Source organism: Columba livia, chromosome 19 (genome assembly GCF_036013475.1).
Source record: "Columba livia isolate bColLiv1 breed racing homer chromosome 19, bColLiv1.pat.W.v2, whole genome shotgun sequence".
In the NCBI taxonomy this organism is placed as follows: domain Eukaryota; kingdom Metazoa; phylum Chordata; class Aves; order Columbiformes; family Columbidae; genus Columba; species Columba livia.
In genome coordinates, this window is record NC_088620.1 from 6312146 (window position 1) to 6336977 (window position 24832).

The 24832-nt window shown below is 48.9% G+C and overlaps 1 protein-coding gene across 2 annotated transcripts in view; it reads left to right on the forward strand.

Annotated features, from left to right (window-relative positions):
- MEGF9 (multiple EGF like domains 9) overlaps positions 1-24832 on the forward strand; it is a 49933-nt gene that overhangs the window by 10166 nt on the left and 14935 nt on the right. For both annotated transcript variants that reach the window (XM_065035940.1, XM_065035939.1), the window contains exon 2: positions 13191-13392. In XM_065035940.1, the coding sequence (XP_064892012.1) occupies positions 13191-13392 (202 nt within the window). The remainder of the gene's footprint in view (positions 1-13190; positions 13393-24832) is intronic.

Genomic DNA, 24832 nt, shown 5'->3' on the forward strand with positions numbered 1-24832 from the left:
TTTCTTTCCATCAGCTATAACTCTTACCTTTTGTCACTGGGAACAAAGCAAACATTATAGCCTGTTTTCTGGCGTTCTTCCCCTGCCCCAAAACAGAGACATGCCAACCTGAGCTCTGCAGCGAGCTGCTTATTTGGGTGGAAAATTGAGGATGCGCCACTTCGGGTGCTGAGGGAAGAGGCAGGATTTTTGGATACGGCTTCACAAACCAAACTGATTATTGGCAACATGTCTTGATTGCAGACGTGTGAGTAATGAGGCAGAAACATCCTCCCCTTGGGTGCTGTCGATGGGGAGAGGAGCCTGTGCAAGGCACAGCGCCCGGGGCTGGCGGGGGGGTGTTTCTGTGCACCCCAACTACCCCAAACCACAGCCCGAGGGGTGCGGGGAGCTGGGCTGGGGTGCACTGAGGACCCCAGGATGTCCAGAGGAGTTGGAGAATCTGCTTCAGGTTGCTCATCAAAACAAAAGGGTTATTTGAATTAAAGCAGAGCATGCGCACCTGTTGGCTCTTGCCTGGGCTGGGAGTTTCCTCCTTTTGTGCCAATACAGGAGTCGTCTTTGCCAGAGCCTCCCAGCTTGTGTTCTACCCTGCCATGGTCACTTAGGGTTTTTCCCAGTCCTTGAGGAAGGATTTGGGGGGATTTTCCTTGTTTTAAAGCCATCCCATCTCCCAGAACTCCCCTCCCCACCAGCGGCTGCATCACGATAAGATCTGTCTTGCAGGGTTTTCCACAATGCCCCCCGATTCCCAGGCAGGGCTGGGGTGCCCCTGTTTGTGTCGGGGAGCCATCGGTCTGTGTGGCATCGCCACATCTCGGCCGCAGGTCCAGCTGGCGCGGGGAGCAGATGGGGAGGTGGAGCCGTGCTGCTCGGCTGCGTTTCAGGCTACGATAAAGCAAAGTGACGTAGAAAACTAAATACCTGTTATCAGAGAAAAGCAAACAGAGCCTCCACCTGCCTCCAGCCTTTCCCCCTTCAAGGGCAGGCTGCGTGCCTGGCGTGTAGCTCCCTGTAAAAGATGTTTTATTATTAACATGCTTGCTTTGCCTTGGCTGAGTTGTTGAGAAATCCAAGCTTGACTCTAGATAATGAATGACAAACATTTGTCTGGACTTAACTATTTTATTCTGACTATTTTTTTCCCTCCTGGAAGTTTACAGTAGGTTGTCAACAGCGTGCCCTTTGACGTGGATTAGTGCTGACGCCTCGCAGTTGGATCTTCCCATCCTTTTCACATCTTGGTTGTTCCTTTTCAAGGGAGGCTTTTGTGCATGTCTAATCCATTTAAAATGAAAAATAAACTAGGAATGGACTGATCTCTGGAGGGGCAGACAGGTATGAGGGTGGTGTTAGATCCTTGCACAAGACGATGAGCTTTGGGGTGGGATGGAGGGAGCGATGGTCCTGCTGGGCCCAGGAGAGGTTCGTTTCCCCCCAGCATCTTGGTTTGGTGTCAGTGGGTGCCTGGAGCAATGGCTGTTACAGATTTTTGGCTTGCAAACCCCTTAAAAGCTTTCCAGTTGGTGTGTAGATGGTGAATTCAAGCTTGTGGACTGGGGAATTGATGCTTCCCTCTCTCTGCTCCACCATCCATCACTTTGTGATCCCTCTTGGGGACATGCCATTTGTTCATGCTCACATGTGTACATGAGCTGGATGGCCCTTGCCTTAGAGCTGAACCCTGTATATATGTAGTGTCAGGTAATATATGTAATAGTGTGTGCAATATTGGCCAAGCCAAACTAGAGCATCTCTGCATTGCCAGGGTGGTGTCAGGTGCCTGCAGCTCTCCAGGTCTGGTAGGATTTGGGAAGCCCATTTGCAGATGGGATGCTCTTTTTGCAGGGTTTATCTTTGGCAGCAGAGCTGGTGGAAGAGGTGGAAGCTCCTTCTCCCACAACACCCAAACAGTCATTATAAAGCCCTCAAAAACTGGGAAGTGGTTGAGATACAAATGTCAGCAAACCTCTTCTAGCTGGTCTGCTGGCTCCAGAGGAATCTCTGTGGCTTTGTGCATCTCTGACCTGGGGTCAGGCTTGGTTTTGTTAACCCAAAACTGAACACGCTGCCTTTGCTGAGGGTTGTTCACCTTCAGTGGTGCCGTCCTGGTTGCAAGACACAAGTGATGTGGTGCTGCCGGGGGTGCTCGGGTCTGACCCTGCTAATCAGCAGTTTGGGTTTAGTGTCTTGGCTCAGACTTGGTCTTAGCTTAGTGCCTAAGCTGTGGGTGAGATAAGTAGCACATCACAGGATGCCTGAAACCCTTGAGCCTGGCTGTTTCCATCCTCCCCATCACACTTCTAAAGGGTCTGCCTATTTAAGAGGATTTGGCTTTTCTGTGGGACATGGTTGCTACCTGTTGTACTGCGCTGGATAGCCTGGTATTTATTGTGAGGGTTTCAGAGGACTGGCCTAGACTTTAAGTCACTGTTTATTTGTAGTGGCTGAACTTCTGCTGTTTAATGGAAACATTTTCCTTTTTGAAGGTGAACTATTGCTGGAAATAAATACAGACGATACCTCGTGGCTGAGGCAGGAGCCAGGGCTGGACGGGGCTGCAGCATCTGCCGGTGTCGGCAGCAGCAGGATGACTAAGCAGGGAGAAATTAAAAGCCGACGTGCCGCCTTGATTGAAGTCATTAATCTGCTGCAGGGCTTGGGGGTTTAAAGCAACGGTGAGGGGGAGGCAGGGCTGGCGGCTGCTCTTGTGGGGGGATTCTGTTCCTGCTCAGTGTGCACGGGGTGGATTTGCCCTCTGTAAATTGATGCCATCCCTGCAGCTGATGGAGAAGGGTTTGGAGTATAGCTTAGATGCACTTAGATGCTGAGAGAAGACCTTATAGTTGTCTACAACTGCCTGAAAGGAGGTTGGAACACAGAGGGGGTTGGTCTCTTCTCCCAAGGAACAAGCGATAGGACAAGAGGAAATGGCCTCAAGTTGCGCCAGGGGAGGTTTAGATTGGATATTAGGAAAAAATTCTTCCTGGAAAGGGCTGTTGGGCATTGGAACAGGCTGCCCGGGGCAGTGCTGGAGTCACCATCCCTGGGGGGGTTGAAAAGGAGTTTAGATGAGGATTCTTAGGGACATGGTTGAGTGCTAGAGTGAGGTTATGGTTGGACTCGATGATCCTGAGGGTCTCTTCCAACCGAGATGGTTCTATGAGATGTCCCCTGACCCTGTCTGCTCCTGCTCAGCAGGTCCCCAGCAGATGATATTGGAGCTGCTGCAGTTCCCGTTTCCAGCGATCAGTGATGACGTTCTCTGTCCAGGTGTCTTTTTTCCATGACGTGTGCTGGGCCCATATCAGTTCCCCCTTAGAAAACTCAACTTCTCCATGGATTTGCCAGTACATTTTGTCTCATTGCAGTGTCTGTAACCCAGTTCTGCTGGTGCAGAATGAAAGCAAAAGTGAAACAAGTTCTCAAAGGGGGAATTAAACTCACCCAGTGTGAGCTGGAATCAATACACCACCATGTCCTGTGCAAAGTGTAGCAGGGCAGGCACAAAGCTGCATTATAAATTAAAAGAATAAAACTTACAGAGCAGGAAAGCTCTCTTCTCAGCTCAGAAAGCATTTTCTGTGCCCTGTCGCTGCTCTCCCTGCTCATAGCGCATTATAACTTACAGCTCCTTGTCTGGCAAGAGTTATGGTAACTCCAAGTTAGACCGTAGCTCTGTCATTGTAGCCTTGAAATGGGCCCAGATGGGAAAACCTGCCCCAAACCAGTTGTGATTACTCATGATTTGTGCTATCCCTCTCCCTGGCTGGAGTTTCTGCTATGGTAATTCCACTTATTAAGCAAGGAGACAAAACACCTTTATTAAACTTGGAACTGAGCTCAATGAGAGAACTTCAGAGCGTCAAAAGGGTTTTTTCTCTTTGAGCTCCTTCTCTCTTCCTCTGCACAACATTCAAAGTGAACAGGAGAGGGAGAAAGATACTTTGCTGTTTGTGATGAATAAAAATCTGCATTTAGGTATGTTTGTTTAGAGTAGCAAAAAAATTAGGAAAGTGTATTGGGAGTGAATCCTGTGATGTTGAGGCTTCACTGGATCTCCAGGCTTGGAAATGCAATGAGCTGAGGTGGTTGGGGTCTTAGCTCAGGCTCTGTAAAGCTTCTTTTTATTAGTACTTTCGGTAAGTGTTAATAAACACTGGCTAAAAGAAGCCTTTGTTAGGGGGTCTGTCCCTTTGCTTCTGCAGTGGAGAAGCTGAATCTTGAAAGGAATTGCCCTGGGCACCTGCTGGAGTTACTGATGAAAGTTTTCATTCCAGATTTTCTCCACAGGCTTAAACATAAAATAACCAAAACTCCTCCAAAGCAAGTCTGCCCTCTCTTAAAAAAAAAGTTGTAAAAATGTCTTTTGCTGCCGGTGTGTGGGGCCTTGTGCCCCGTGTCTGTGGAGAGCATCGCTTTGTGCTAAACAGCTGAAAAGACATGCATGAGCCCCGTCAGCAATTCTGTCTTCAGAGGATTTAAAGAGAGTTGCTCATGTTGTCATTGGCTTTTGTTCATCTGAACTGCCATGGCCATGGAGTGGAGGGGGGTGTTGCTTCCATTGTGGAAGCACCCATGCAACTGGGGTATTATCCGGTGACATGGGGGGACACATCTGCCTGGTTCTGTGGTCCACAGGGCGCATTGGAGGAGCTGGTCCTGCCCCAAAGTGGGACTCAGGGTCTGACCTTTCTTCTTGCCTTGCAGCAGTGTGAACCCCTCTTGGTCCATCTTCTACTTCTTGTGGATGTCCTAAGTCTCCCTTTGAAGGCACCTTGGGGAATGAGGTTATAAGGACATGGTTTAGTGCTAGAGTTCGGTTAGATTGTGGTCGGACTGGATACTGAGGGTCTCGTCCAACTGAAATGATTCTATGATTCTATTCTATGATTAGAGCAGTTTGAAAAGCGGTCCTGGTCACTCAGAGAGAAACCCGAGTGTGATACGTGTGCTTCCCGCAGAGGTGAAGGCCTTCTCCAGAGGTTACCCATGCCCCAAAATGGCCACGTGGCCCTGGCAGCCCTCTGAGGGAGCATTGCATTCTGTCTTTCCTCCCAGTGAAAGTGCAATTGCTTTAAATGAGAGAAAAGAAAAGGGTGATTTCTTGCCACATCCATCCTGTGTTGAACCAAGCTTTGGTAACTCTGGTAGCAGTGGTGGGGGAAAGCTGCGGCTCCCTTTGTATGTTGGCGGAGCACCTGGATCCCCCATGGCTACACCGGCTGTAAAGAAACCAGGTTATGTCTCTGTTAGCAAAAAAACAAAAGATGCATTTTGCAGTGAGATCAGCCATGTGTATTTGCCACCACACCAGGAAACCTCCCCAGAGGTCCAAGCTCTGCAGCTCGTACTGTGATGTACCTCGGTGGAGGGATGTAGGCTGCCGGTGCCCAGCAGCAAACCTCTCTTGGGCACAGGTTTCAGCCACAGCAGCTGAGGGTGCTGCAGCAGATGGTATCACCTGCTGTATGACTTCTGTACTGAGCAAAAAATGGCTTTAGAGTGGTCTGAACTTGGCCATTTGCTTTTCTTCTCGAAGGTACCGTGAACACACCCATGGACCTGGGGCAACAATGGCCCGGGGCAGCAAAAACCACTTGCCTGCACCCACTTGCTCTTGGGGTGGGTAGTTCAGCAGATGCTCAGCACTGAGCTGGGTCCAGGCTGGTCTGGAAGGAGGAGACTGGAGGTCACATCTGTTCCTGCTGAAGCTGAATTTGACACTGAGCATGAGGAGTTAATCGCGGTGACTCAGGAGAAGAGGAGCTTTTGTATCCCCAGGTGCTGTCAGCAGGCAAGGTCCAGAGGGGAAAAGGCTCTCCAAGGCTGCACACCGTGCAGCAATGGATTTTGGCTTTAAGTAACTATATTGTGTCAGAGCAATGTGCAGGCAGGAGGCAGCTCCTGGAGCTGGGCAGATGAGGTTCTTTGCAACATGGACAAAGTCTGCACTTTGCAGCCTGCACAGCTTATTGAGGGAGGGGGGGACAGGCAACAACTGCTGTGTTTGTGCATAAAAAGCTCTTGGATAAAAGAGGAGGAGGCGAGCTCTGGTTTTGTCAGTGGAGCGAAGGTGTCCCCCTGTACATGTTTCTCATGGGTTTTGGGTTGAGGAATATTTGGGTGATGAAACACTGGCCCAGGTTGGCCAGAGAGGTGGTGGATGCCCCATCCCTGGAGACATCCCAGGCCAGGCTGGATGGGGCTCTGAGCAACCTGAGCAGGTGAAGATGTCCCTGCTCATGGCAGGGGGGGCACTGGATGAGCTCTGAAGGTCCCTTCAACCCAAACCAGTCTATGATTCTATGATTTGCCCTTCTTGACTTGTAGTTTGTGACTGTCTTAGTGATGGAGATGTGGAGAACACAGTTCTCTGGTGATTTCTTCCTTAACTGTTGTATACTTAAGGTATCTGGTTGCTGTAATCTGCATTATATTGGAATTCCTTGCAGAGAAGTTAGTATTTGTTAATTCAAGCAAGGAGAAAGCACTTGTGTTGTTGAACTTCCCAGCACGCAGCTCTCCTGCCAGCGGGATGCTGCCTTAATGGGGCTTGATGTTCACTGGGTGATGGTTGGACTTGGCAGCACCGAGGGATGCGGGAGCATCTGCTCTCAGCCGGGCGGCTGCTGCCGAGGAAGATCCGCGGCCATCGGGCAGACGGTGCCTCCAGCCGCAGCGGGACAAGCAGATGCTGTCAAGTGCATCAGGAACAAAGAGTTTTGCTTATTTCTACTAGAAAAAAAGTTTCAGCAGTGAACCTGACGGTTATTTAAATGGCAGACTTTATGGTGCCCTCACAGAGATGTCACCTGGAGGAGTCTGCAGCTTGTTGCTGAATGAGAAGGATACACAAATCCTTTTCTTTGCTCAACTAACAGTGACGTGGCGTTTTCCCCTTGGGATGTCACACCGCATCAGTGGTATAGAGGCAGCTCTTGAAAGGTTTGGTTGTTCACTGCAGAGAAGCATCTAAAAATTTTTGACTTTTAAAAACCAAAGAAGCAATTGGGTACATCCCCAGGACTGGAGAGAACCTCTTCCTGCATGGCTCTGAGCCCGGGCTGGCATCACCTGCCCGTTTTATCTCAGCATGAGCACTGTGTGAGGCTTTAACCAATTTATACCAGTCTTGAGGGGAAGAAAAAGATTAATTCTTTTAATATGGAAAGTTATAGTCTTAAAAAGGCCTTATTAACCTTCTGTTTGAAGATCTAAAGTCATGCGAGTGGCTCATCTCGTGCATTGCTGCTCTCCTTGAAATGCAAACATAACTGGGTGGTTTCCCCTTCTTCTGCTCCAGCCACTTCTGGGCCAAAAACTAAGGAGTTGAGGGATTTGTCCTCAACAGATGATTTATCCGTGGGCTCCTTGGCAGAGCAGGGTCAGTGATCAGGAGGGCTTGGCTCCCCCTTTCTCTCAGCTGTCAAAAGTGGGAGCAAATCCCCCAAGCGAGGGGTGCTTATTGCTGTCATCTCCAGATTTGGTTTGGTGGCTTGGGAGATGCTCACCTGGGTCACCTTGGAGACATGTGGCTTCTCTGAGTGGTGAGGGTAGAGCTTCCCCATCCAGTCCTGTAAATTCACATAAATCCAGCCTTGCAGGGTCCATCCTGGGAGATGTCTGTAGTGCAGATCTGTAGATCTGCAGATCTGTAGATGTCTTAAGTAGGAGAGCAGTGAAGGCAAAGTAACTTGGGTTTTCATGCACGTGCAGGAACCTGGAGGAGCCAGTCTGAGCTTAAACCCGACCCCATCCCTGGTCCAGGCTGGTCCCAGTCCCCGCTGTGTGCTGGGAGCACCACTGGGGAAGCAATAAAAGTGGGGGGATGCTCGTCTGAACTCGTCCTCCAGCTCATCTCCCAGCCTCTGTTTTCTTGCTGATTATTCATACAACACAACTTTATAGCCCAAATACAAACCATTGAAAGAACGATTCTTGCTCAGGGTTTTTTTCTTCATAGTGCCTGTAAAGCTGCTGCATAAATTCACACGTTTGTTCATTAGCTGCAATTCCCCAAAGCACCCAGTAAAGTTTGTGATTTTAATTACTTTTTGCAGGGATCTGAGTGTACGGAGACTTCAACAGATTATTATAGTTCATATTATTCATGCAGCTTCTTTTAATCCCTTTCTCTGCTAGGACATGGTCGATAGATACTAAAATTGAACTCTGCTAATAAATTCCCAGCCCCGTCCTGTGTGAGGTGTCTTGATCTTTGAACTGAAGCGTTTTGCTGACAAAATGATTCTATTTCCTGAGAGGTGCTGCAGCAAATAGGTCTGTAAGGAGGGTGTGAGCTGCCAGGGTTGCTGTCTGCAATGTGGAGGCATTTGCCAAAGTTACTTTTCATCCTGTTTATCTCTAAACCCCGAGCTGGGCCGGTTGTGTCTCACACTGGGTGGTAAAAAATATGAAGGTTTTCAAACAGAAGCACGGAATATTTATATGGTGGTGGAAATATTAGTGGGAAAAACTAACCAACTAAAGTAAAACTGTTTTCAAATTAATTAAAAGGATTTGGTCCATTTTTTTTTTAACTGTCAAGATTTTAATCCTCAAGCATTTATATGTTGTGTTTGAAGTCACTGTATCTTCTTGTGCGATAAATGTTTGGGAGCCGTGTTCTTCTTTGTACGCAGTCTGCTCAGTAAAGACCCCGAGGTTTTCTCTGCGTAGGGAAACATGTTATATAGGAATAATTCTATGTAATCCCCCCTGCAGAGCTTTCTGCATCCTAACCTGGTTCCTAATAACTCTTGGACCACTTCTGCTTCTGTGACATCTCCTTGTCTCATTGATGGGAGTTCCTCAGGTATTTGCCCTGATGGTGTGATGAGCTGGGGATCTCCCCGTGCAGGAGGAATCTGAGGTTAATGAGAATCCATATTTAACTTGGTTTTCTTTGCTTATGTTTGCAGGGTTTGATCATTTAGTCTCCCAAGACAGCTTTGCACCTGCGATTCTGACTTCTTTGATGCACGTTTACTGGGGGATGAGCTGATTCAAAGCTCCCTGCACAGGTTGCTCCTTGTTTAGCATCCAAAAGGAAGGGAAAGCAACCAAACTGCTCTGTGCTTGTGTTGCACGGAGGAGCTTTCAGAAACTCCTCAGAAACCAAATTGCCTCTATGTTTGATTGCAGGTGCAGGAAAGGAATAAAAATAACTAATCCCAGGAGTGAGCAGCCTTTGCATTTGTTTAAAGGCTGAGTCCTGGCTGGGGTTGGCCCAAGAAGGTTTGCTTGGGAATGTGGACTGATGTGGGGATGCTGCATCCCTCTGAAAACACGAAGAAAAAGGCAGAAGGATGACAAGGTCTGGGCCGAGCCAGAGTTTGGCCAAAACTCCACGTCTGCCAGCTTGATGTGCTGAAAAGTGCTCGTGTGGCTGCTGGAGACCCTGGGAGTTGGGGCCTTGGCTTCGTGCTTCTTTCCAAGGGATAAGAGAGTGATTTAATCTGATTTAATTTTCCTCAACAAATATGTTTGATCTTTTAACGATATTACAAGGGATGTATAAGCATTGAGAAATCCTTGTCTTTCCCCCGCCCCGTTGACCCACACAATCCTGTTATGGAACAGCACAAGTGACTATTGTAAAGCTTCTAACAGCATTAATGTGAATGATGCTGTTCTCGTCGCCGCCAGTGTGCCTGACTCTGCATTGAGCTTGATGGAGGCCATAAGCACTCTGAATCTGATGCACTCAGTAATAAAATGACTGCAAAATAACAAAACACACTGCTATATGTATATAAAATCTTTTTGGGATAGGCAGAGATCTTCTTTCTACCACTTTGCCTTTACATTGTAGCCTCAAGTGAGGGTAAATTACAGGTCTGAGCACTTTAATACACCTTCGTAATGCAAAAGTCAACTATTATTTTGTGCTGAGTGCTGTGTAGATGTGAATGGACTTGACAGCGCCCCTCTCTTTAAGAAGGTACAGAGCATCAGCTCATCTCTGATCCCGTTCTTGCAGAACTCTTAGCCCGTGGCAGGTGTTCCTCAGCTCAACCAGATGTGCTGCAAACCACAGGCGAGGGCAAATTGCCTGCAAAGGTTGGATGCGAAAGCATCTTACACTGGACTAACGTCTCCTGTATTCGTGGCATCAGCTTGGTTGCACCAAGCTTGGAGTGATGGAGTTGAATGCAAAAGCCAGTCCAGGGCAAGACTTGACCACGTGGAGATGGTGGCGTCGGAAATGCGGGAGGGATGGGCTGGAGGTCAGTAAATTGTTTTATGAGGGCTGGGATAAATAGGACCTTGGCTTTTAAGAGATGGCAGCTTGCAGGGAGGCTCACAAATACTTTTGTGATTGTATATCCTGTGCTGGGATGGTACCATCCAGTTTGCTGGGGGAGGTTTAGCCCACGGGTGCATCGTATAGAGATGAAATATCTTCTCGGGGTTAAGGGAGATATCCTGTTGAGAGGTGAGGGGGAAAGAGCAGCAGTGCAGCACAGCTGCATCTTTGGCTGTAATCAGAAGAAATTCCCAGTGGAAACAGCCGTGTCTGACTGTTAAAGGGGGATTTATGTGTCTGGGGGGAGGAGTGGAGCTGCAACCGGCCCTGAAAACGGGGAGAAAATCAAAACTGCCAGGCTGGGTCAGACCAAAGCGTCACCCATCCAGGACTGGCCAGAAGCAGATGCCAAGGACAGGGCATAATTCAGATTGTTCACAGCCAGCGTTTCGGGGACTTTCCCATCAGGATGCCTCCTCCAGAGCCCTGTTGAACAGTTGCCAGCAGACCTGTCCTCCCTGAGCTTATCCAGTCCTCCTCTGGAGCTGTAGGTATTTCTGGCTCCCAGAACATCCCCTGACAATGAGTTCCACAGTTTAATTACAAGGGGAAAGGAAATGGCCTTGAATACATATATATATATATTTAACCCTTTGCATGAGCCCTTTATTCCTGTGTTGTCAGAAATGGTGTCTGGAGAGGGATTGTGAAGGGGAAATTAGGGAGAAGGGAGAGAAGATACAGCTTGAATTTGGGTATAAAGCATGGGGAGAGTAGGGTAAACTGCTCAATTAATACCAAAACAGAGCCTTTCTGGAGATGAGATGTGTTATTTTTTCTTAATCAAGTCTAGCAGGTCTAATGACACCGCACGCAATGAGCTCTGAAAGGTAAATTTGTTTTGATGTGCGTTTGACAAACTCCAAAATGCTTTTGCACAACAAGTTCTCACGGCTCCCGTTGGCTGGGAGAAGCCCAAGTGCCCAAATCGATAAGGTTCCGCTCGGATAATTGAGATGGGAATTTGGTTCGTTATGTGAAGTGGATGCTGAAGTGGATAATTGCAGATCTTGAGGTGTTTGTCCTATTTGCTGGTTTAGATTGAAGAAAATTTAGGTGCAATTTCACAGGTGTGTAGATACAAAACGACTTCTGTGGGGATAGTGTGCTTGTATCGATAGGGTAATAAAGCTAAATAACTCATCCTTGGTGTGTTGTAAGAAAACAGATGAAAAGTAAAAGCTCTGAGTGCTGCAGCTGGGCTGGCTCTTGGTTAGAGGTCCTGTGGCTTCACATGGTCCCTTTTCTTTGCAGGGAAGAAGGGATCCTTCCTGCCTTTGGCTTGGAATGTTCCTTGAAAACTCACCCTATAATTCTGGTTTTATGACCACTGTGTCTTTGTCAAAGTGCTCTATAATCTGCCTCCCTGTTCTGCCACAGTCCAGTGGCGAATGCACCAAGGGAAGGTCATCATGGACCCTTTATGGTGCTGTGGTGATGGGGGAGACCTTATAGCTTGTATTCCAAAGGCTCTGAGGTCTTCAGTGTGGTCTGATTTCAGCAATTACCTATTTATTCCTAAATTAATCTTCATTTAGTTACTAGATTTTAAGTGTTGTTCAATCTGAGCATCTGGTGAGGTCCTTTCTATTGGATGGAGGCATGAGCGTGCAATGTGTTTAAAAGAAATATGAGTGCTGATGTACAGCATTCATTCTGAGTTTTCTTGACAATATTTAAGCTTTATGTCAAGTTTTCTTGGGATGGGGCCCTGGCCTGTCCTCTCATAGTGAAGTGCCCTGATTATTGGCTTTCTGTGGGAATAACAAATACCAGTGGTTGCGTAAAGCCCCTGATGCTCTGTGCACTATTTCTGCAAATAATCCTTGTTTATAATTCACCCTTGGCAGAAAAAAGACTTTAAATTATTAAGGCACTAAACACTTTGCAGTGAAGGAACAGAGATAAACCTCTTGGCAGAAACAAATTGCTGAGGAGAGGTTGTTCTCTTTGGCGCATTTGGTACTTTAAAGTATTATGAGAAATAACGCGCGGGGGAACTGGGAATTCATTACTCGATCAAAAGATTTGTCTCTCTCTCACAAAAGCAGCTCCTCGGTGTGTGCTTTCCATAAACCCTGCAAATAAGGAGTGTCCCCAAGGCACAGGTGTGGGTCCCCAGAGGTGTCCCCGCTCACCATGGGCCTGAAGATGGCCCGATGTGGTGATGGGTGGTAGCCACGAGGGCTCTGTCCTGCCCCCAGCTCCACCACCCCAGTTTATAAAGCCTTTTTCACATTCTTAATGCTTCCTCAAGGACAGTTTTCCAGGGGAGCAGTGGGGATCCCCCCATTGGCCCAAATCCCTGGAGCTCCCTTGTTCCCGGTCAGGGGATCCTGTGTCTGTTCTCCAGGAGCGGGAGATGCTGGTGCCGGTTCATCGTGTCACTGTGTGTGTGTCCTGTGTCAGTCACCAGCCCGTTGGTAAATCAGGGTTGTTCAGTGGTGTGAAACAGAAGGTCTTATAACTGTTGATTTTTGCCACCTGTTGCTTATTTATCCTGTTATTACAACAGCTGGCACGTGTCAGCTCCTGGAGTCACGTAACCACACAGCCATCCATGTGTATGTATGTACGTACAGCTAAATATAAGCATGTACATATAATACATATGTATTTAAGTAGTTATACCTACAGTTTTCTAGCCGTTTTCTGGAGAGAGACTTAAAACATGCACCATGGAGATTCAAACCCCAGGGTACTCCCAATTTTTTTTATCATCTCAGCACTTTAAAGCAAATATCATCCTCAACGGTGACGATGTTTCCAGACTGGAGTAAGCAAGGGGAGGGCAGCTGTGCTGACAATGCCCCGTGTAGGCTCTTGTTCCACATTGTGCCTCCCCCAAACTGGTTTCATCCTCTTTTTCTCTTTGCAGGAGATATCTGCAACTGCAGCGTCGTGGGGAGCGCCAGCGCGGCCGAATGCAACGTCACGACGGGGCAGTGTCCCTGTCTCGATGGCTACACCGGGCTGTGGTGCGAGATCTGCGCCCAGGGCTTCCACCAGGAGCCGAACAGCCAGCAGTGCCGGCCCTGCGGCTGCAGCCCCAGTGGCTCCAGCAGTGCCCAGTGTGACCAGTGAGTAACGTGTGCGCGGCACTGGGGTTCGGGGGTGTTTTGGGATTAGAGATGCACATCAGGCAAGAATGGGTCTTGTCATTTGGTGCTGGTATTTAAAAGAAAGGGGCAGGAGTGAAGCTGGGCTTAGAAAAATTCATGGATTACTCTTATTTTCTTCAAGATTTGGGTTATAAAAATATCCATAACTGTGGCAAAAGCCCTGGCAACCCACAAGGGAGTAAAATTGCATTTCTGAGTTGTACAGAGGCAGAACCTCTCCTCTAATGCAATAGACTCTATCGGACCAGACAGCCTTCATGCTTGAGCTGGGTTGGGGAGCGGAGGCTGGGATGGAGCACAGGGCTTTGGAGAGCTTTATTTTCCAAAGGGATATTTGTTACAGCAGAGAAAAGTGAAGCTTTGTGCTCTGCCCTTGCTGAGCAACGTCGGCTCCTGCCTTGCCCGGTGTTTAACCTGCCGCCCCCTCGCCTTTACTGTGTCGAGAAAATCACCGCAGCTGATGCTTTGAGCTCTTGGATAATGAATGTGTTCCTCTTCATCTCACCTTACCCACTCTTGCATTTTGCCTTTTAAAAGCCGGCATGCAATTATTTTCTTGGGCCCGTAAAGGGAAGCGGAGCCTGTGTGCAGATGCAATGGGCCTCTGCTTGTTGTCTTTTAGGGTTTGGTCCGGGCTCAGCGGGTGTTGAACGAACACCTGCACGTTGCTGCCAAGGTTGGGGCTGACTCAGAAGCAAAATGTTCTGCAGAGACATGCCATTTGTAATTATTTTATCCTTTTCTTTTTTTCCCCAAGCCCCAAGTTGAGGTCCTTCCTTTTTGTTTCATTGCTGCATTTTTCTGCTTGCGTAAGCTCCAAAAAATCAGAACTTATAAGCAATGCTCCAGCTGACTAGAGTGACCTTGTTACTAAAAAAGGTGATTCTCGGGGGTGGAGAGTGTAGAGTTTTTCACTTATTTTTTCTAGTGGTTGTTTTGGGTATGGGAAGATGTGCCTGGAAGCATCAGGGTTTGCCACAGACAGGAAAATCTGAGTTTGGTCAGATCTACTGCAAAGGCAAATTGGGCAGAAAGGCAGATGGGGCAAATCTTATCTTTGAGGCCTGGGAGAGGAGGGAGGTGCTGCTGGAACAACTGGGTTAACTGGGATGGCATGTTCTCGCCCTGACTCTGAGTCATGGGCAGCGGGCGAAGGAAGGATGTGAGTGATGTCTCCCAATGTGGAGCGAGACAAGTCCCCCTGGGGACTTCAGGTGAGATGATCCAAGTCGTGATGGAGAATGAGGTGGAATTTGTGCACGTAGTGAAGCCATCAAACCCAGCCCCAACATGTGTGGACCTGGAGATGGCAGAGGACCTTGCTACCTTCTCTTCAGCACCGTTTTACAGCCTTGAGGGACATGGGACATGCGGATCCTCAGGCATTTGGAAGAGGCAGCACAGGGCAAAATTTGGAGGAAGACTTGGGGAGGAGGACTGATGTTAACAGGAGTCACTCTGTGTTTCTCTTCCCTGCTCAGTGGGGTTTGCTGCAGATGGAAATGACCTCTGGGTGTTTAAAAAGAGGAAAATTAGGTCAGTTGTCTGTGTTGCAGGGCTTAGGGCACTGGTACGGCTGTGAGATGGGCAGCATCCTGCACGGCAGTGTCTGTGGGAAAATGAAGTGAGATGCAAAATCCCATGGGGCAAATGCACCATCGTTCCTATTGCATTAAAGAAGTGCGGTGCCAGACACATCTACTGCTTCTCTGTGGCAGGGATGGATGGGGAGGCATCTGGGATGTGGGTACCGAGGCGCATCCCTGCAGTGGGGTCTGTCACGATGGGTGGGATGGCCTCTTCTGCATTGCAAGGAGATGCATGTGTGAATCCAGGAATGACGTTTTTTTGGCTCTTGTGTTGGAAACATTGGGTCTGGAGCTCTGGGTTTGGTGTCCACCTGCTGCCGAGTCCCTGGGTGAGTGGTGCCTGTCCCTCTGGACGTCCCCGCTTGGGATGAGGCGCAAGCATCGCCCAACACCAGCAACCAGCTTCTGTTTCATTGACAGTAAAAATACTGTAAGCTGTATTTTTTTTAAAATACCATCCCAACTATAACTTGCACAAGTTAATTCCTGCTTGCTGGCTTAAGAAAAAAGGAACTGCTATTCAGATGAGTCTCCGAGATAAACAACAGCATGATTTTGGACTCTGCCCCTTTTTGACAGTGGCTGGTTTGAGAGGCAGACTGCCTGGAGGCTGGGGGCACACACTACATGCCTGAGAGGGTTCAGTCGGCTTGCCCAGGCTTTTGTAAAACTGCCTTTTAAAGCACCACCATATGATGACTATTAGTATTATTTCTAGGCACGCTCTATGGCTGGCCAGATGGCACACCTAAGTACGCTGTTGATTAACTAGGCCTCAACTGCAGACCATCGAATAAAAATTAAAAGAAAAAAAACCTTTCCCGAGGCAGACAGTTGATTTTGGGAGTGAACATTGACCTGACATGCTGTCGCTACGAATGGGCTCCACGGCCACTAATCAAAGGTCTGTTTTGGTGGTGTTAAAAATGTGATTATCTGAGGAGATCCACACAGATCTCCCCCTGGGCTGGCAGAGGGTTTCTGTGCTCTGGTTTGGGTGGTTTTTTTGTTGGATGACAAGCCGTGTGTAGTTGAAGCTGGGGCTTGTTCCGGGGCTGGATGCAATCCTGGGCTGCACGGAGCGGGACGGGTGTTCCCCATGTTGTGGTAACGCCTAGAAACCTCAGATAAAACCACATTTCACTGGGTTGGATGCTGCGTAGATCCTTGCTAAAGATAGCTGTGGCCTGGAAGCGTTCATAGTCCATAGAGGAAGGGTGGAGAAAGAAGTGACGTGTCAAGGTCATGGAGCAGTGGAGAATGAGGATGGTGACTCATGTGGGTGCACGGGCTGGGAGGGAGGGTGTCTGGTGGTGGCCCCAGCCCATGGAGTTGTAGCCAGGAGCTGCCCCCCACCAGCTTCATCTCCCTCACCATCTTTTGGACACCTCAAGTTAAAAGCCGTGTTGTCCATCAGTCCATCCTCCCCGGGAGCAGGAATATCCCTGCCTGGTGGAGGAGGCAAAGGTGAAGATGATGCTGCTGGAGAAGGCCATCGTGCCCAGGCTGCCCAGCTCAGATCTCCCAGGCTTGCACCCCTCTGCATTTATTTTTCTCTATGTGAGCAGAATCCTCTGCATGAACTCTCATCTCCTACTCCCTACGGCTGGGCAAGAAGCCAAGCCAGAGGCAGCAAAGATGGTCTGGGGAGGACAGTGGTCTCCAGCCCTCCCGTCTGGGGCTCCTCGCAGTGTCTTCTCCCAGGATGTCACTCGTGTCCCCAGCTGGCTGGTGACGCAGGGACCCAGCACAGCGGGCAGCTCCAGGAGGTGACAGGAGATCCGGGGGAGCCTTTCCCTGCTGCAGAGCAGCCGTCGTGCACCGACACGAGAGTGATCTGCACAGGCGTAGCTGTTGAAATGCACACGGAAATGATTTTCCTGTGTAAACCTGTCCTCTGGCTGGTCGATTTAAAGGAGCAGGACTGAGCCCGGCCTGGCAGAGGTGCCCTTCTGCTGAAGAGGACATGTCAGATGACTCTGCATTTTGATTTATTTTGGTACTTTTTACCTTGCCAGCAGCACTGGCCAACCCCATAGGGGGCTGCAAACATGAGTAAACACTGGCCAAGGGTGTCCCAGTGGTCTCGTCCGCTATGCTGGTGCCAGGCCTGTCCCTGTCCCTTGGTGAGGGAAGGAAAGGTGTCACCACGCTGATTTACCTCTTGCAAGACATTCAGTTGTGGTTTTCATCGCCCGGCATGTAGGATGTTGTGGCTTTTCTCCAAAGCATGGCCCCATGGCCACAGGGCAGCATGTTTAGCCCGTGAGCAAGTGTCCCCACACGGGTGCTTTTGTACTCCACAATTCGGGATGTGAATGGAGGAGCTGACAAGGTGGTGCACCCTTCAACTCTTATCACACCATCACCTGGGCTAGCGAACAAGAGGAGAGCTGTGCCTGCTGTGGGCTGTTGAGGATTGCCGCATGGTTAGCTAAACCTGGCTTAACCATCTAAACTGGCTTAGGTCCCTTAAAAAGCTCTAAACTAAACACACAAAATATGTTGTCATTGTCCCTAATGAAAACAGATACATGTTAAATTGGGGTCTGTGAATCAGTTTAAGTTTCTCCCTCTGCCTGTGCCTCAGTTTCCCCACAAGCAGAAGGGTGATGGGAAGCAGAGGCTCTGACGTGCTGTTTGGAGGCCGTGTTGGCTTTGGGTTGTGTCCTGTGATGAAATACAGCGTGCAGCTCTCAGCTCCTTCAATAACTGAGCAGCTGCCGGCTGGGGAGACAGATCTGCAGCCTGTGATCCCGGTTCACACACAGTTTGTGCCGCAGGCTCGACATAAGTCATGTTAGAGGGAGCTCCTGTCACTCATTTCCGCTTAAAATAAAAAAAAGATAAAGCATTCATATAAATGCCCAAGTGTTAATTCAGAGATGTTTTTGCCCCCTCAAGGGATTCTGATGCTTTGTGTTTGCATTAAAAGGAATTAAAGCAGAGTGTCCCTGTGAGCATTTCTACATGGCTGTCCCCTGGAGCGGGGATGCTGCGAGGCTGAAAGGGGGTTGCTGTTGCCATCCCTCTGTGTCTTTTTTGTAGTGGGCTTCTCTCCGGAGGGGCTGATCTCCTGACCCTTACTCATGTGGATTTGCACGACCATTGCTGGTGAGAGCAAGGTCAGCGGCGCTGGACAATGTTCTTTGTTCAGGTCTTTGAATGAGGGCTGGGGGTTCTGCCGGGGCTGGGCAGGGAGAGCAGCACGCTGGGTCTGCAGAGCTGGTGGGATGTGAGAGATGCAAAGAGGTGATGCAGGGGGGAAGCGACAAGAGCCATTGGTCCTGATGGCCTTGGGAAGCACCCAGGTGGGTCACAGACTAGATGCACCTTGAGCATCATGTGGTATGAAGCTACGTAGGGTAGAATCCTGGTTTTTATGTTAGAAAATGCAGATCCATTGAAATTCAAGGCTGTTGTGGAGCTTCTCCAGCCTGGGCAGGAAGGGTGCTCATGGTGACGGTTTGAGATGAGACCTCATGTTCCCAAGGCTTCTGCCCATCCTGGCCGCAGGAGGTGATTTGGGGGAAGGCAGTGGAGTTCTCTTTCTGCAGCCAGAAAATCTTCATTTGCTGTCTTAGGGTGTTATCACGCTTCTGAAATGTCTCTTCTTTGCGTGGGAACTGTATTTCCTTCCTACTGTATTTTTGCAGTCCAGTAAACCACATTGGGCAGATAAGACCTCGGGAGCCCCTACTCCTCAAGGAATTGTATATTAAAAAAAAAAAGCCACAATCTCCCCCACCTTTTTTCCCTATTTTAAAAAGACTGCCCTCCCTTTTATAGATTAGCTGAGCACAAGCAGTGGCTCATTATCTCCCAGTAATGCCTTGTCAGCATCACTCTGCAGAGAACAGATTTTTTTTTGGTAGCGGAAATTGTTACACATGGACATCATAAAAGCAGAAGAATATCCCGTTAGAGCGTATTTTTCTATGTGCTTTAATTATCTAAATCTTTCTCCCATTACAGACTCTCATCCTTCACATCCAATTAGCTCCCATCCTCTCTTCCCTCACCAGCAGGTAAATATTGTACCTGCACCCATTTTTATTCGGTTGCAGACAGGGATGGGAAATAAATGAGTGACTGGACACAGCAGCAGCGAAAGGTAGATTGTTATCATCTCCCCTACCATAATTGTGGCTTCTCAGAAATGCTGCTATTTCGTTGTGTTGTGTTTCATTTTTTCCCAGCAGTCTTTGCCCTTCTGGTGTTTTCTGTTCCAGACTCACTACTCATGTAAACATTGGCTGCCCTCAAAAAAATATTGGTTTAATTTTTTAAGGTCTTGTGGCTAAATTCTGGCTTGGGGGCAGTGGTTGTTGCCTGCGCCTCTTTCTGCTGCCTGTGAGGAGGCATCAGCAGAGATCTGGGGGATGGAGGGACTATGTTGGGCAAAACTGGTGTGTCCAGTAGGGAACAGCGCCATCTCCCTTCCTTCCTCGTCTCTTCTTGCATTGAGGTTTCCTGTCCTATCCCCATGTTGCTGTGATCTCCAAGGGATCATAGAATCATAGAATGGTTTGGGTTGAAGGGACCTTCCCAGCTCCCCAAGTGCCACCCCTGCCTGGCCTGGGATGTCTCCAGGGATGGTTCATCTACCACCTCTCTGGCCAACCTGGGCCAGGCTCTCACCACCCTCAGTGTCAAAGATTTTTCCTCATGTCCAGCCTGAATCTTCCCTCCTTTAGTGTAAAACCATCACCCCTTGTCCTGTCACAACAGCCCCTCCTAAAAAGTCTGTCCCCATCTTTCTTACAGGCAGAGGGGCAGAATCCTCTCCCTTGACCTGCTGGCCATGCTGCTTTTGACGCAGCCCAAGGTACAATTGGCGTTCTGGGCTGCAAGCGCACGTTGCCAGCTCACATCCAACCTTTCATCCACCAGCACCCCCAAGTCCTTCTCCACAGGGCTGGTCTCCATCTCTTTACCCCCCAGCCTGGATTGATACCAAGCGATGCTCTGGGAAGCCAGGAGCTGCTGTTTTGTGCTGAGATATTGCAGTTAGTTGGGTTTCTGCTGCTTCTCCTTGTGCCACACTATGCAGGACCCCATCCAACCTCGCTCTCCAGGGTCATCGTGCTCTTCCCATTGCTTCCTCCCTCCCCAGACACCAAGGTCACAGCGGGGGGTGCCGGGAGGGCACATGGAGGAGACAGCACAGCCCCGGGCTGGACATCCCCGGCTTTCCCATCCTCCATGGGGGAGACGGGGTGGCGGAGGCGGCGGTGGCCAGACAAGGTGGCCCTTTGACATTTACAGAATGGCCTTTCAGAGCTGTGAAGTGTCCCCGCTCCGTCGAGGGGCTGCCATATAAACAGATGCCGTCCCCCGGCACAAAATGAGGAATGCAGCGCACAATGGCCCAATGTTCCCCAAAATAAAGCTCCGCTTCTTCTGACCTCCACAAAGGCGGCTCTGAGCGGGGTGCAGGGTCCACCAACCCTTCCACCAATGGGTTTTGGCTGCTGGTGGCTTTGGTTTGAGCCGAGGGAGCAGGGAGGTGAAACCCAACCATGTGCTATATGGGGCTTTTTCCTGCTCTTTGCATCCCCCACGTGCTGGTATTCAAATTAATTGACCTAAAGGAAAATCAACACACGGGTTATGAGCGTTCTCGGTTTGCTCAGGGTGAGTGTTAACAGTGTTGGTTTTCCACAGAAGTGACTCGGAGCATTTAGCTTTCAAATGTTAACTCTTCTACATTGCTCAGAAAAATGTAAGAGAGATTTATCCCCTTGTTGCTGTCAGACATCACAGAAAATCAGCACAAAAGGAGCCGGGCTCACTGGAGAAATGCACCATTTTTAGCAACATCTCTTCTGAATCCTAATCTCGTGCAGAATCCTTTTGTCTTATCCCATCAAAGTGTGACAAAGCCTTTTTCACGAGGGTTGTTTTACAGATGCTCGTAGTTCAGCAACATGTTTTTCCTCATTCATAGGGAGCGCCGTTAATTGTATATGTTACAGGAACACCTCCAGGGTGAGATCTGTGACCAGAGGTTGGCACGTCAGCGGGTGGGAGGGGACAGGGTGGCAGGTGAAGCTGGAGATGCCACCAGGTCGGGTAAGAGCTGGCAGGACCCTCGGTTTCCATCTTCCCCAGGGCAACGTGGCCCCTCGATGGCTCTTCTGGGGCTGGTCCTGGCAGGTGATGTTGTGCTGGGAGATGCTGGGGTGTGAGGGGTTTTGCACCCGCTCTGTGCTTCAGGGTGAAGACGGTAAATGTGTTTGGCAAAGCTCTTCTTGAAAGCCACGGGGGGTTTTGGGTGGCTCACCCACCCTGGTTTGAGACTCATGAGAGCTCCCTCCTTCTCCGACTCTGCCCCAACATCTTACCAGTCTCATGGGCTTTAAAAGTAAAGGCACCGAAGCTTGGTGCTGTGCTGTTTTGGCTGGCTCTGACTTGGCCAGGCAGCCCCTGGGCTCTCAATGGCAGCTGGGAAAACATTCAAAATGAATCTCTCCCTTATCTCCTCCTTGTGGGGGGTGGGAAAGGAAGAAAATAAATGATTGGAGCGTGCTAAGGGTTTTCTGTTACATCATTAAAGCGTGCACAGCAGGCCTGCAAACAGCCCTCAAGGCGATGGTCCTCTGTCCTCCCATCCGTCTTGTCTGTCGTGTCCCTGCTAACTTCAGGATGTTTCTGTGGAGGAGGACAAGAGACCCATCGCAGATGCAACTGAACACAGCGATTGGTCTCAGATCACAGATGTTTTAATGCTCTTTTGTTTTGGTTTCTTTCCCCTTGTGATGAGGCTTCGGGTTCCCATGCTGTCCTGTGCCAAGGGCATTGCCTGAGGTCCCAGACGGAGTCTGTGTGTCCTTCCCGGCCGTCAGAACTGGCAGAACATTATCTGTGTGATGCTCTGCAGCTTCAGGCCATGCACGGGATGGGATTTTAGAGGTGCTACTTGTTCTCCATGTTGTGCTCCCAGGATGCTTCTAAGTGTGGTCAGATCTACCTACAATCCTCTTTAACACCACCCAGAGCAATGCATAGAGCGGGGGGCTCTGGTGTATCCCCCTAACTTCTGTGGCTGTAAAGCTGCAGTCCCGTGTGAAATCCCACCCTGGGGGACATTTTTTTGCCACCAGTGGCACAAATCACTTGGCGAGTGATGAGATTTCCTGCATCCCATGGCTGTTTCCCCTTGAGTGGATGGAGGTAAAATCAGCCTGGCTTTTGTAGACTTTTTTGGGGTGTCAGCTGTTCCCCTTGCCCAATATTTTGCTTTTATTTACGGCCCTATTCTTAGTCTTGTGGTGCCCTGCAGGCATCGAGACAGCAGCTCCTGAACATGAAACCCAAGGGCTGAGGGCAATTAAATGCCTTATGGGGGTCCCCAACCCACAGGCAGCCCTCACCCCCAAAGGCCTGGATCACTTGGGGTTGGATCTGAGCCTTGCACATGCTCCCGTCCCCACTAATCACCGCCTGCTCCCTCTGTCAGGATCTCTCGTGCTGGTGATGTTTTTAATCATTAGGAAACGTATATAAAGTTGATGGATGATGTGTTGGTGATATACACTACCTACACGGTCTTTAAAGTAAGTGTAGTCGTAAAAATCTAGTAGAAAGCAAAGCTGGGGGGGGGACTTTTGTAACAAAAGTCTGGTTTTGTCCCAACACACCCTTCCATCGATTCTTTTGTGAGACCTAAAAATTGGCTGGCTTCAGTGGAGTTAATAATCATCTGAAATGGAGTTGAGCAATTGATGTTGCTGCATCAAAATGTTTCCCTGTTCCCTTCCCCCAAAACAGAAATTCCTGGCTGATACTCAAAATCCCCTTCAGTTCTCACTGAGCGAGTATTAAACTGTGGGTCTTTTCTTTTCAAGTTTCTGGGGTTTTATGGGCACAATCGGGTTGTTAACAGGATTCTTTTTTTTTGGTGGTGGTGGTGGTTTCAATGCATTTATATCATTGACCTTTGCTTTAAAAAGTGTCTGACAGTCTTTACTGGACTGGAGCTATGAAAGGGAGTGTTGTAAGGGGGCTTTATTCTATGGAAGCAATGACCACAGGCAAAGCTTTATATTTGCTGAGTGATTTAATTCTTGCACATGCAGAACTTGGCTCCGTGCCATGTGTAACATGTTGAGAAAAGGTCTGCTTGAGAGGCATTAAACCCAAACTTTCCAAAACTGTACTTTTCTTCTTTTAAAAATAGCTTTCTTTCCTGTTATTTTTAACCTAACGAGGAAAATCGAGGGACGTTGCACCAAAATGCTGCGTCGAGCTCTAGCAGAGTCATTGGGGAAATAAACCTTCCTTAAAATAACAGATGGGAGGCTGGGAGGAGGGTGTCATTAAAATAAAGACTTAATCAAGGGACAGGAGAGAGAACCTGGAAACCTGAAAGGCTGAGGGAGCTGGGGCTCTGGAGCTGGACAAGAGGAGACTGAGGGGTGACCTCATTAATGTTTACAGATATCTAAAGGGTGAGTGTCAGGAGGATGGAGCCAGGCTCTTCTCGGTGACAACCAATGATAGGACAAGGGGTAATGGGTTCAAACTGGAACACAGGAGGTTCCACTTGAATTTGAGAAGAAACTTCTCAGTGAGGGTGGCAGAGCCTGGCCCAGGCTGCCCAGGGGGTTGTGGAGTCTCCTTCTGTGCAGACATTCCAACCCGCCTGGACACCTTCCTGTGTAACCTCATCTGGGTGTTCCTGCTCCATGGGGGGATTGCACTGCATGAGCTTTCCAGGGCCCTTCCAACCCCTGACATTCTGGGATTCTGTGACCTGGGAGGATGAAGATTATCCAGCGCTAGTACTGAGTCTTTTGTAAAGCCCGACTCACAGGGCACATCCCCAGAAGATGAATTTTCAGGCTGAAAGTATCAGATCCCCACCAAATGAGTTGCTTTTCCTTGCTCGGCTCTGCCTGTCCCCTGCCCGCTTACAGGAATATCTGTGCAGTAGCAGTCAGAACCAAATAAAAATAAACCGCTTATTGTTTGATCTTGTTTTAAACACTGTGACAACATTTGGATTAATGGCAAGTCTTGTGAAAAAAGCTCTTTAAAAGCCATACTGAGTTGCTTAACAGCGTCCCTTTGAATTCTGCATCTGCCTGCTCTATTCCCACAGAATGGTCTGGAGAGTGAGAAAACATCATATTTGTTTTCCTACTTGTAATCGGTCCATTAAATATGCCTGAGATTTCATACTCTGAAACTATTTAATTTTGTGGCCGCTTGGGCTGAGTTCTGTACATTGGTGTGCCTTTTGAGTATTTCTTCTTCCTTTGGCAAGCAAACAACAACAGAAATACTAAATTTTATTAATTTCTAACAGAAGCGATGTCTTCCCCAAAAACATTGCAATCCACTGCATTTTAATTAAAAACAACACATCGACAGCACATCAGGCCATTTGGAGCCTCTATTAGGTCTAATCAACAGATTTTTCTAGGGGCTTTTAGAAGCAAATTGTGCGTTGCTCGCTCTTCCCCAGGAGGAGCGAGGGAGAACAATAGATAATCTTTGTGCAGACAGACTGAACATTGACATACTGAATTTGAAAAGTGTGTGAATAGGGTGGGTGTTGTATGGGGCAGAGCTAAGAGGAGGGTGCGCCCAGTGGTGTGCAGGGGGTGGCACCCGCCTCCTCTGCTGCAGCTGCAGATAAACCCATCTCCTGGAGGAGATAAATCCCGTGTATCGGGGTTGCTGTCCCATGTCCCTGTGCAGCACACAGGGTGTCCTGCAGGTCACTGTTGGAGGTGTGCAGAGGTGCTTCTGTGCTCTGCTGTCCTCAGCATCCAGGGATGCAGGGGATGAGCCGTGGCTGC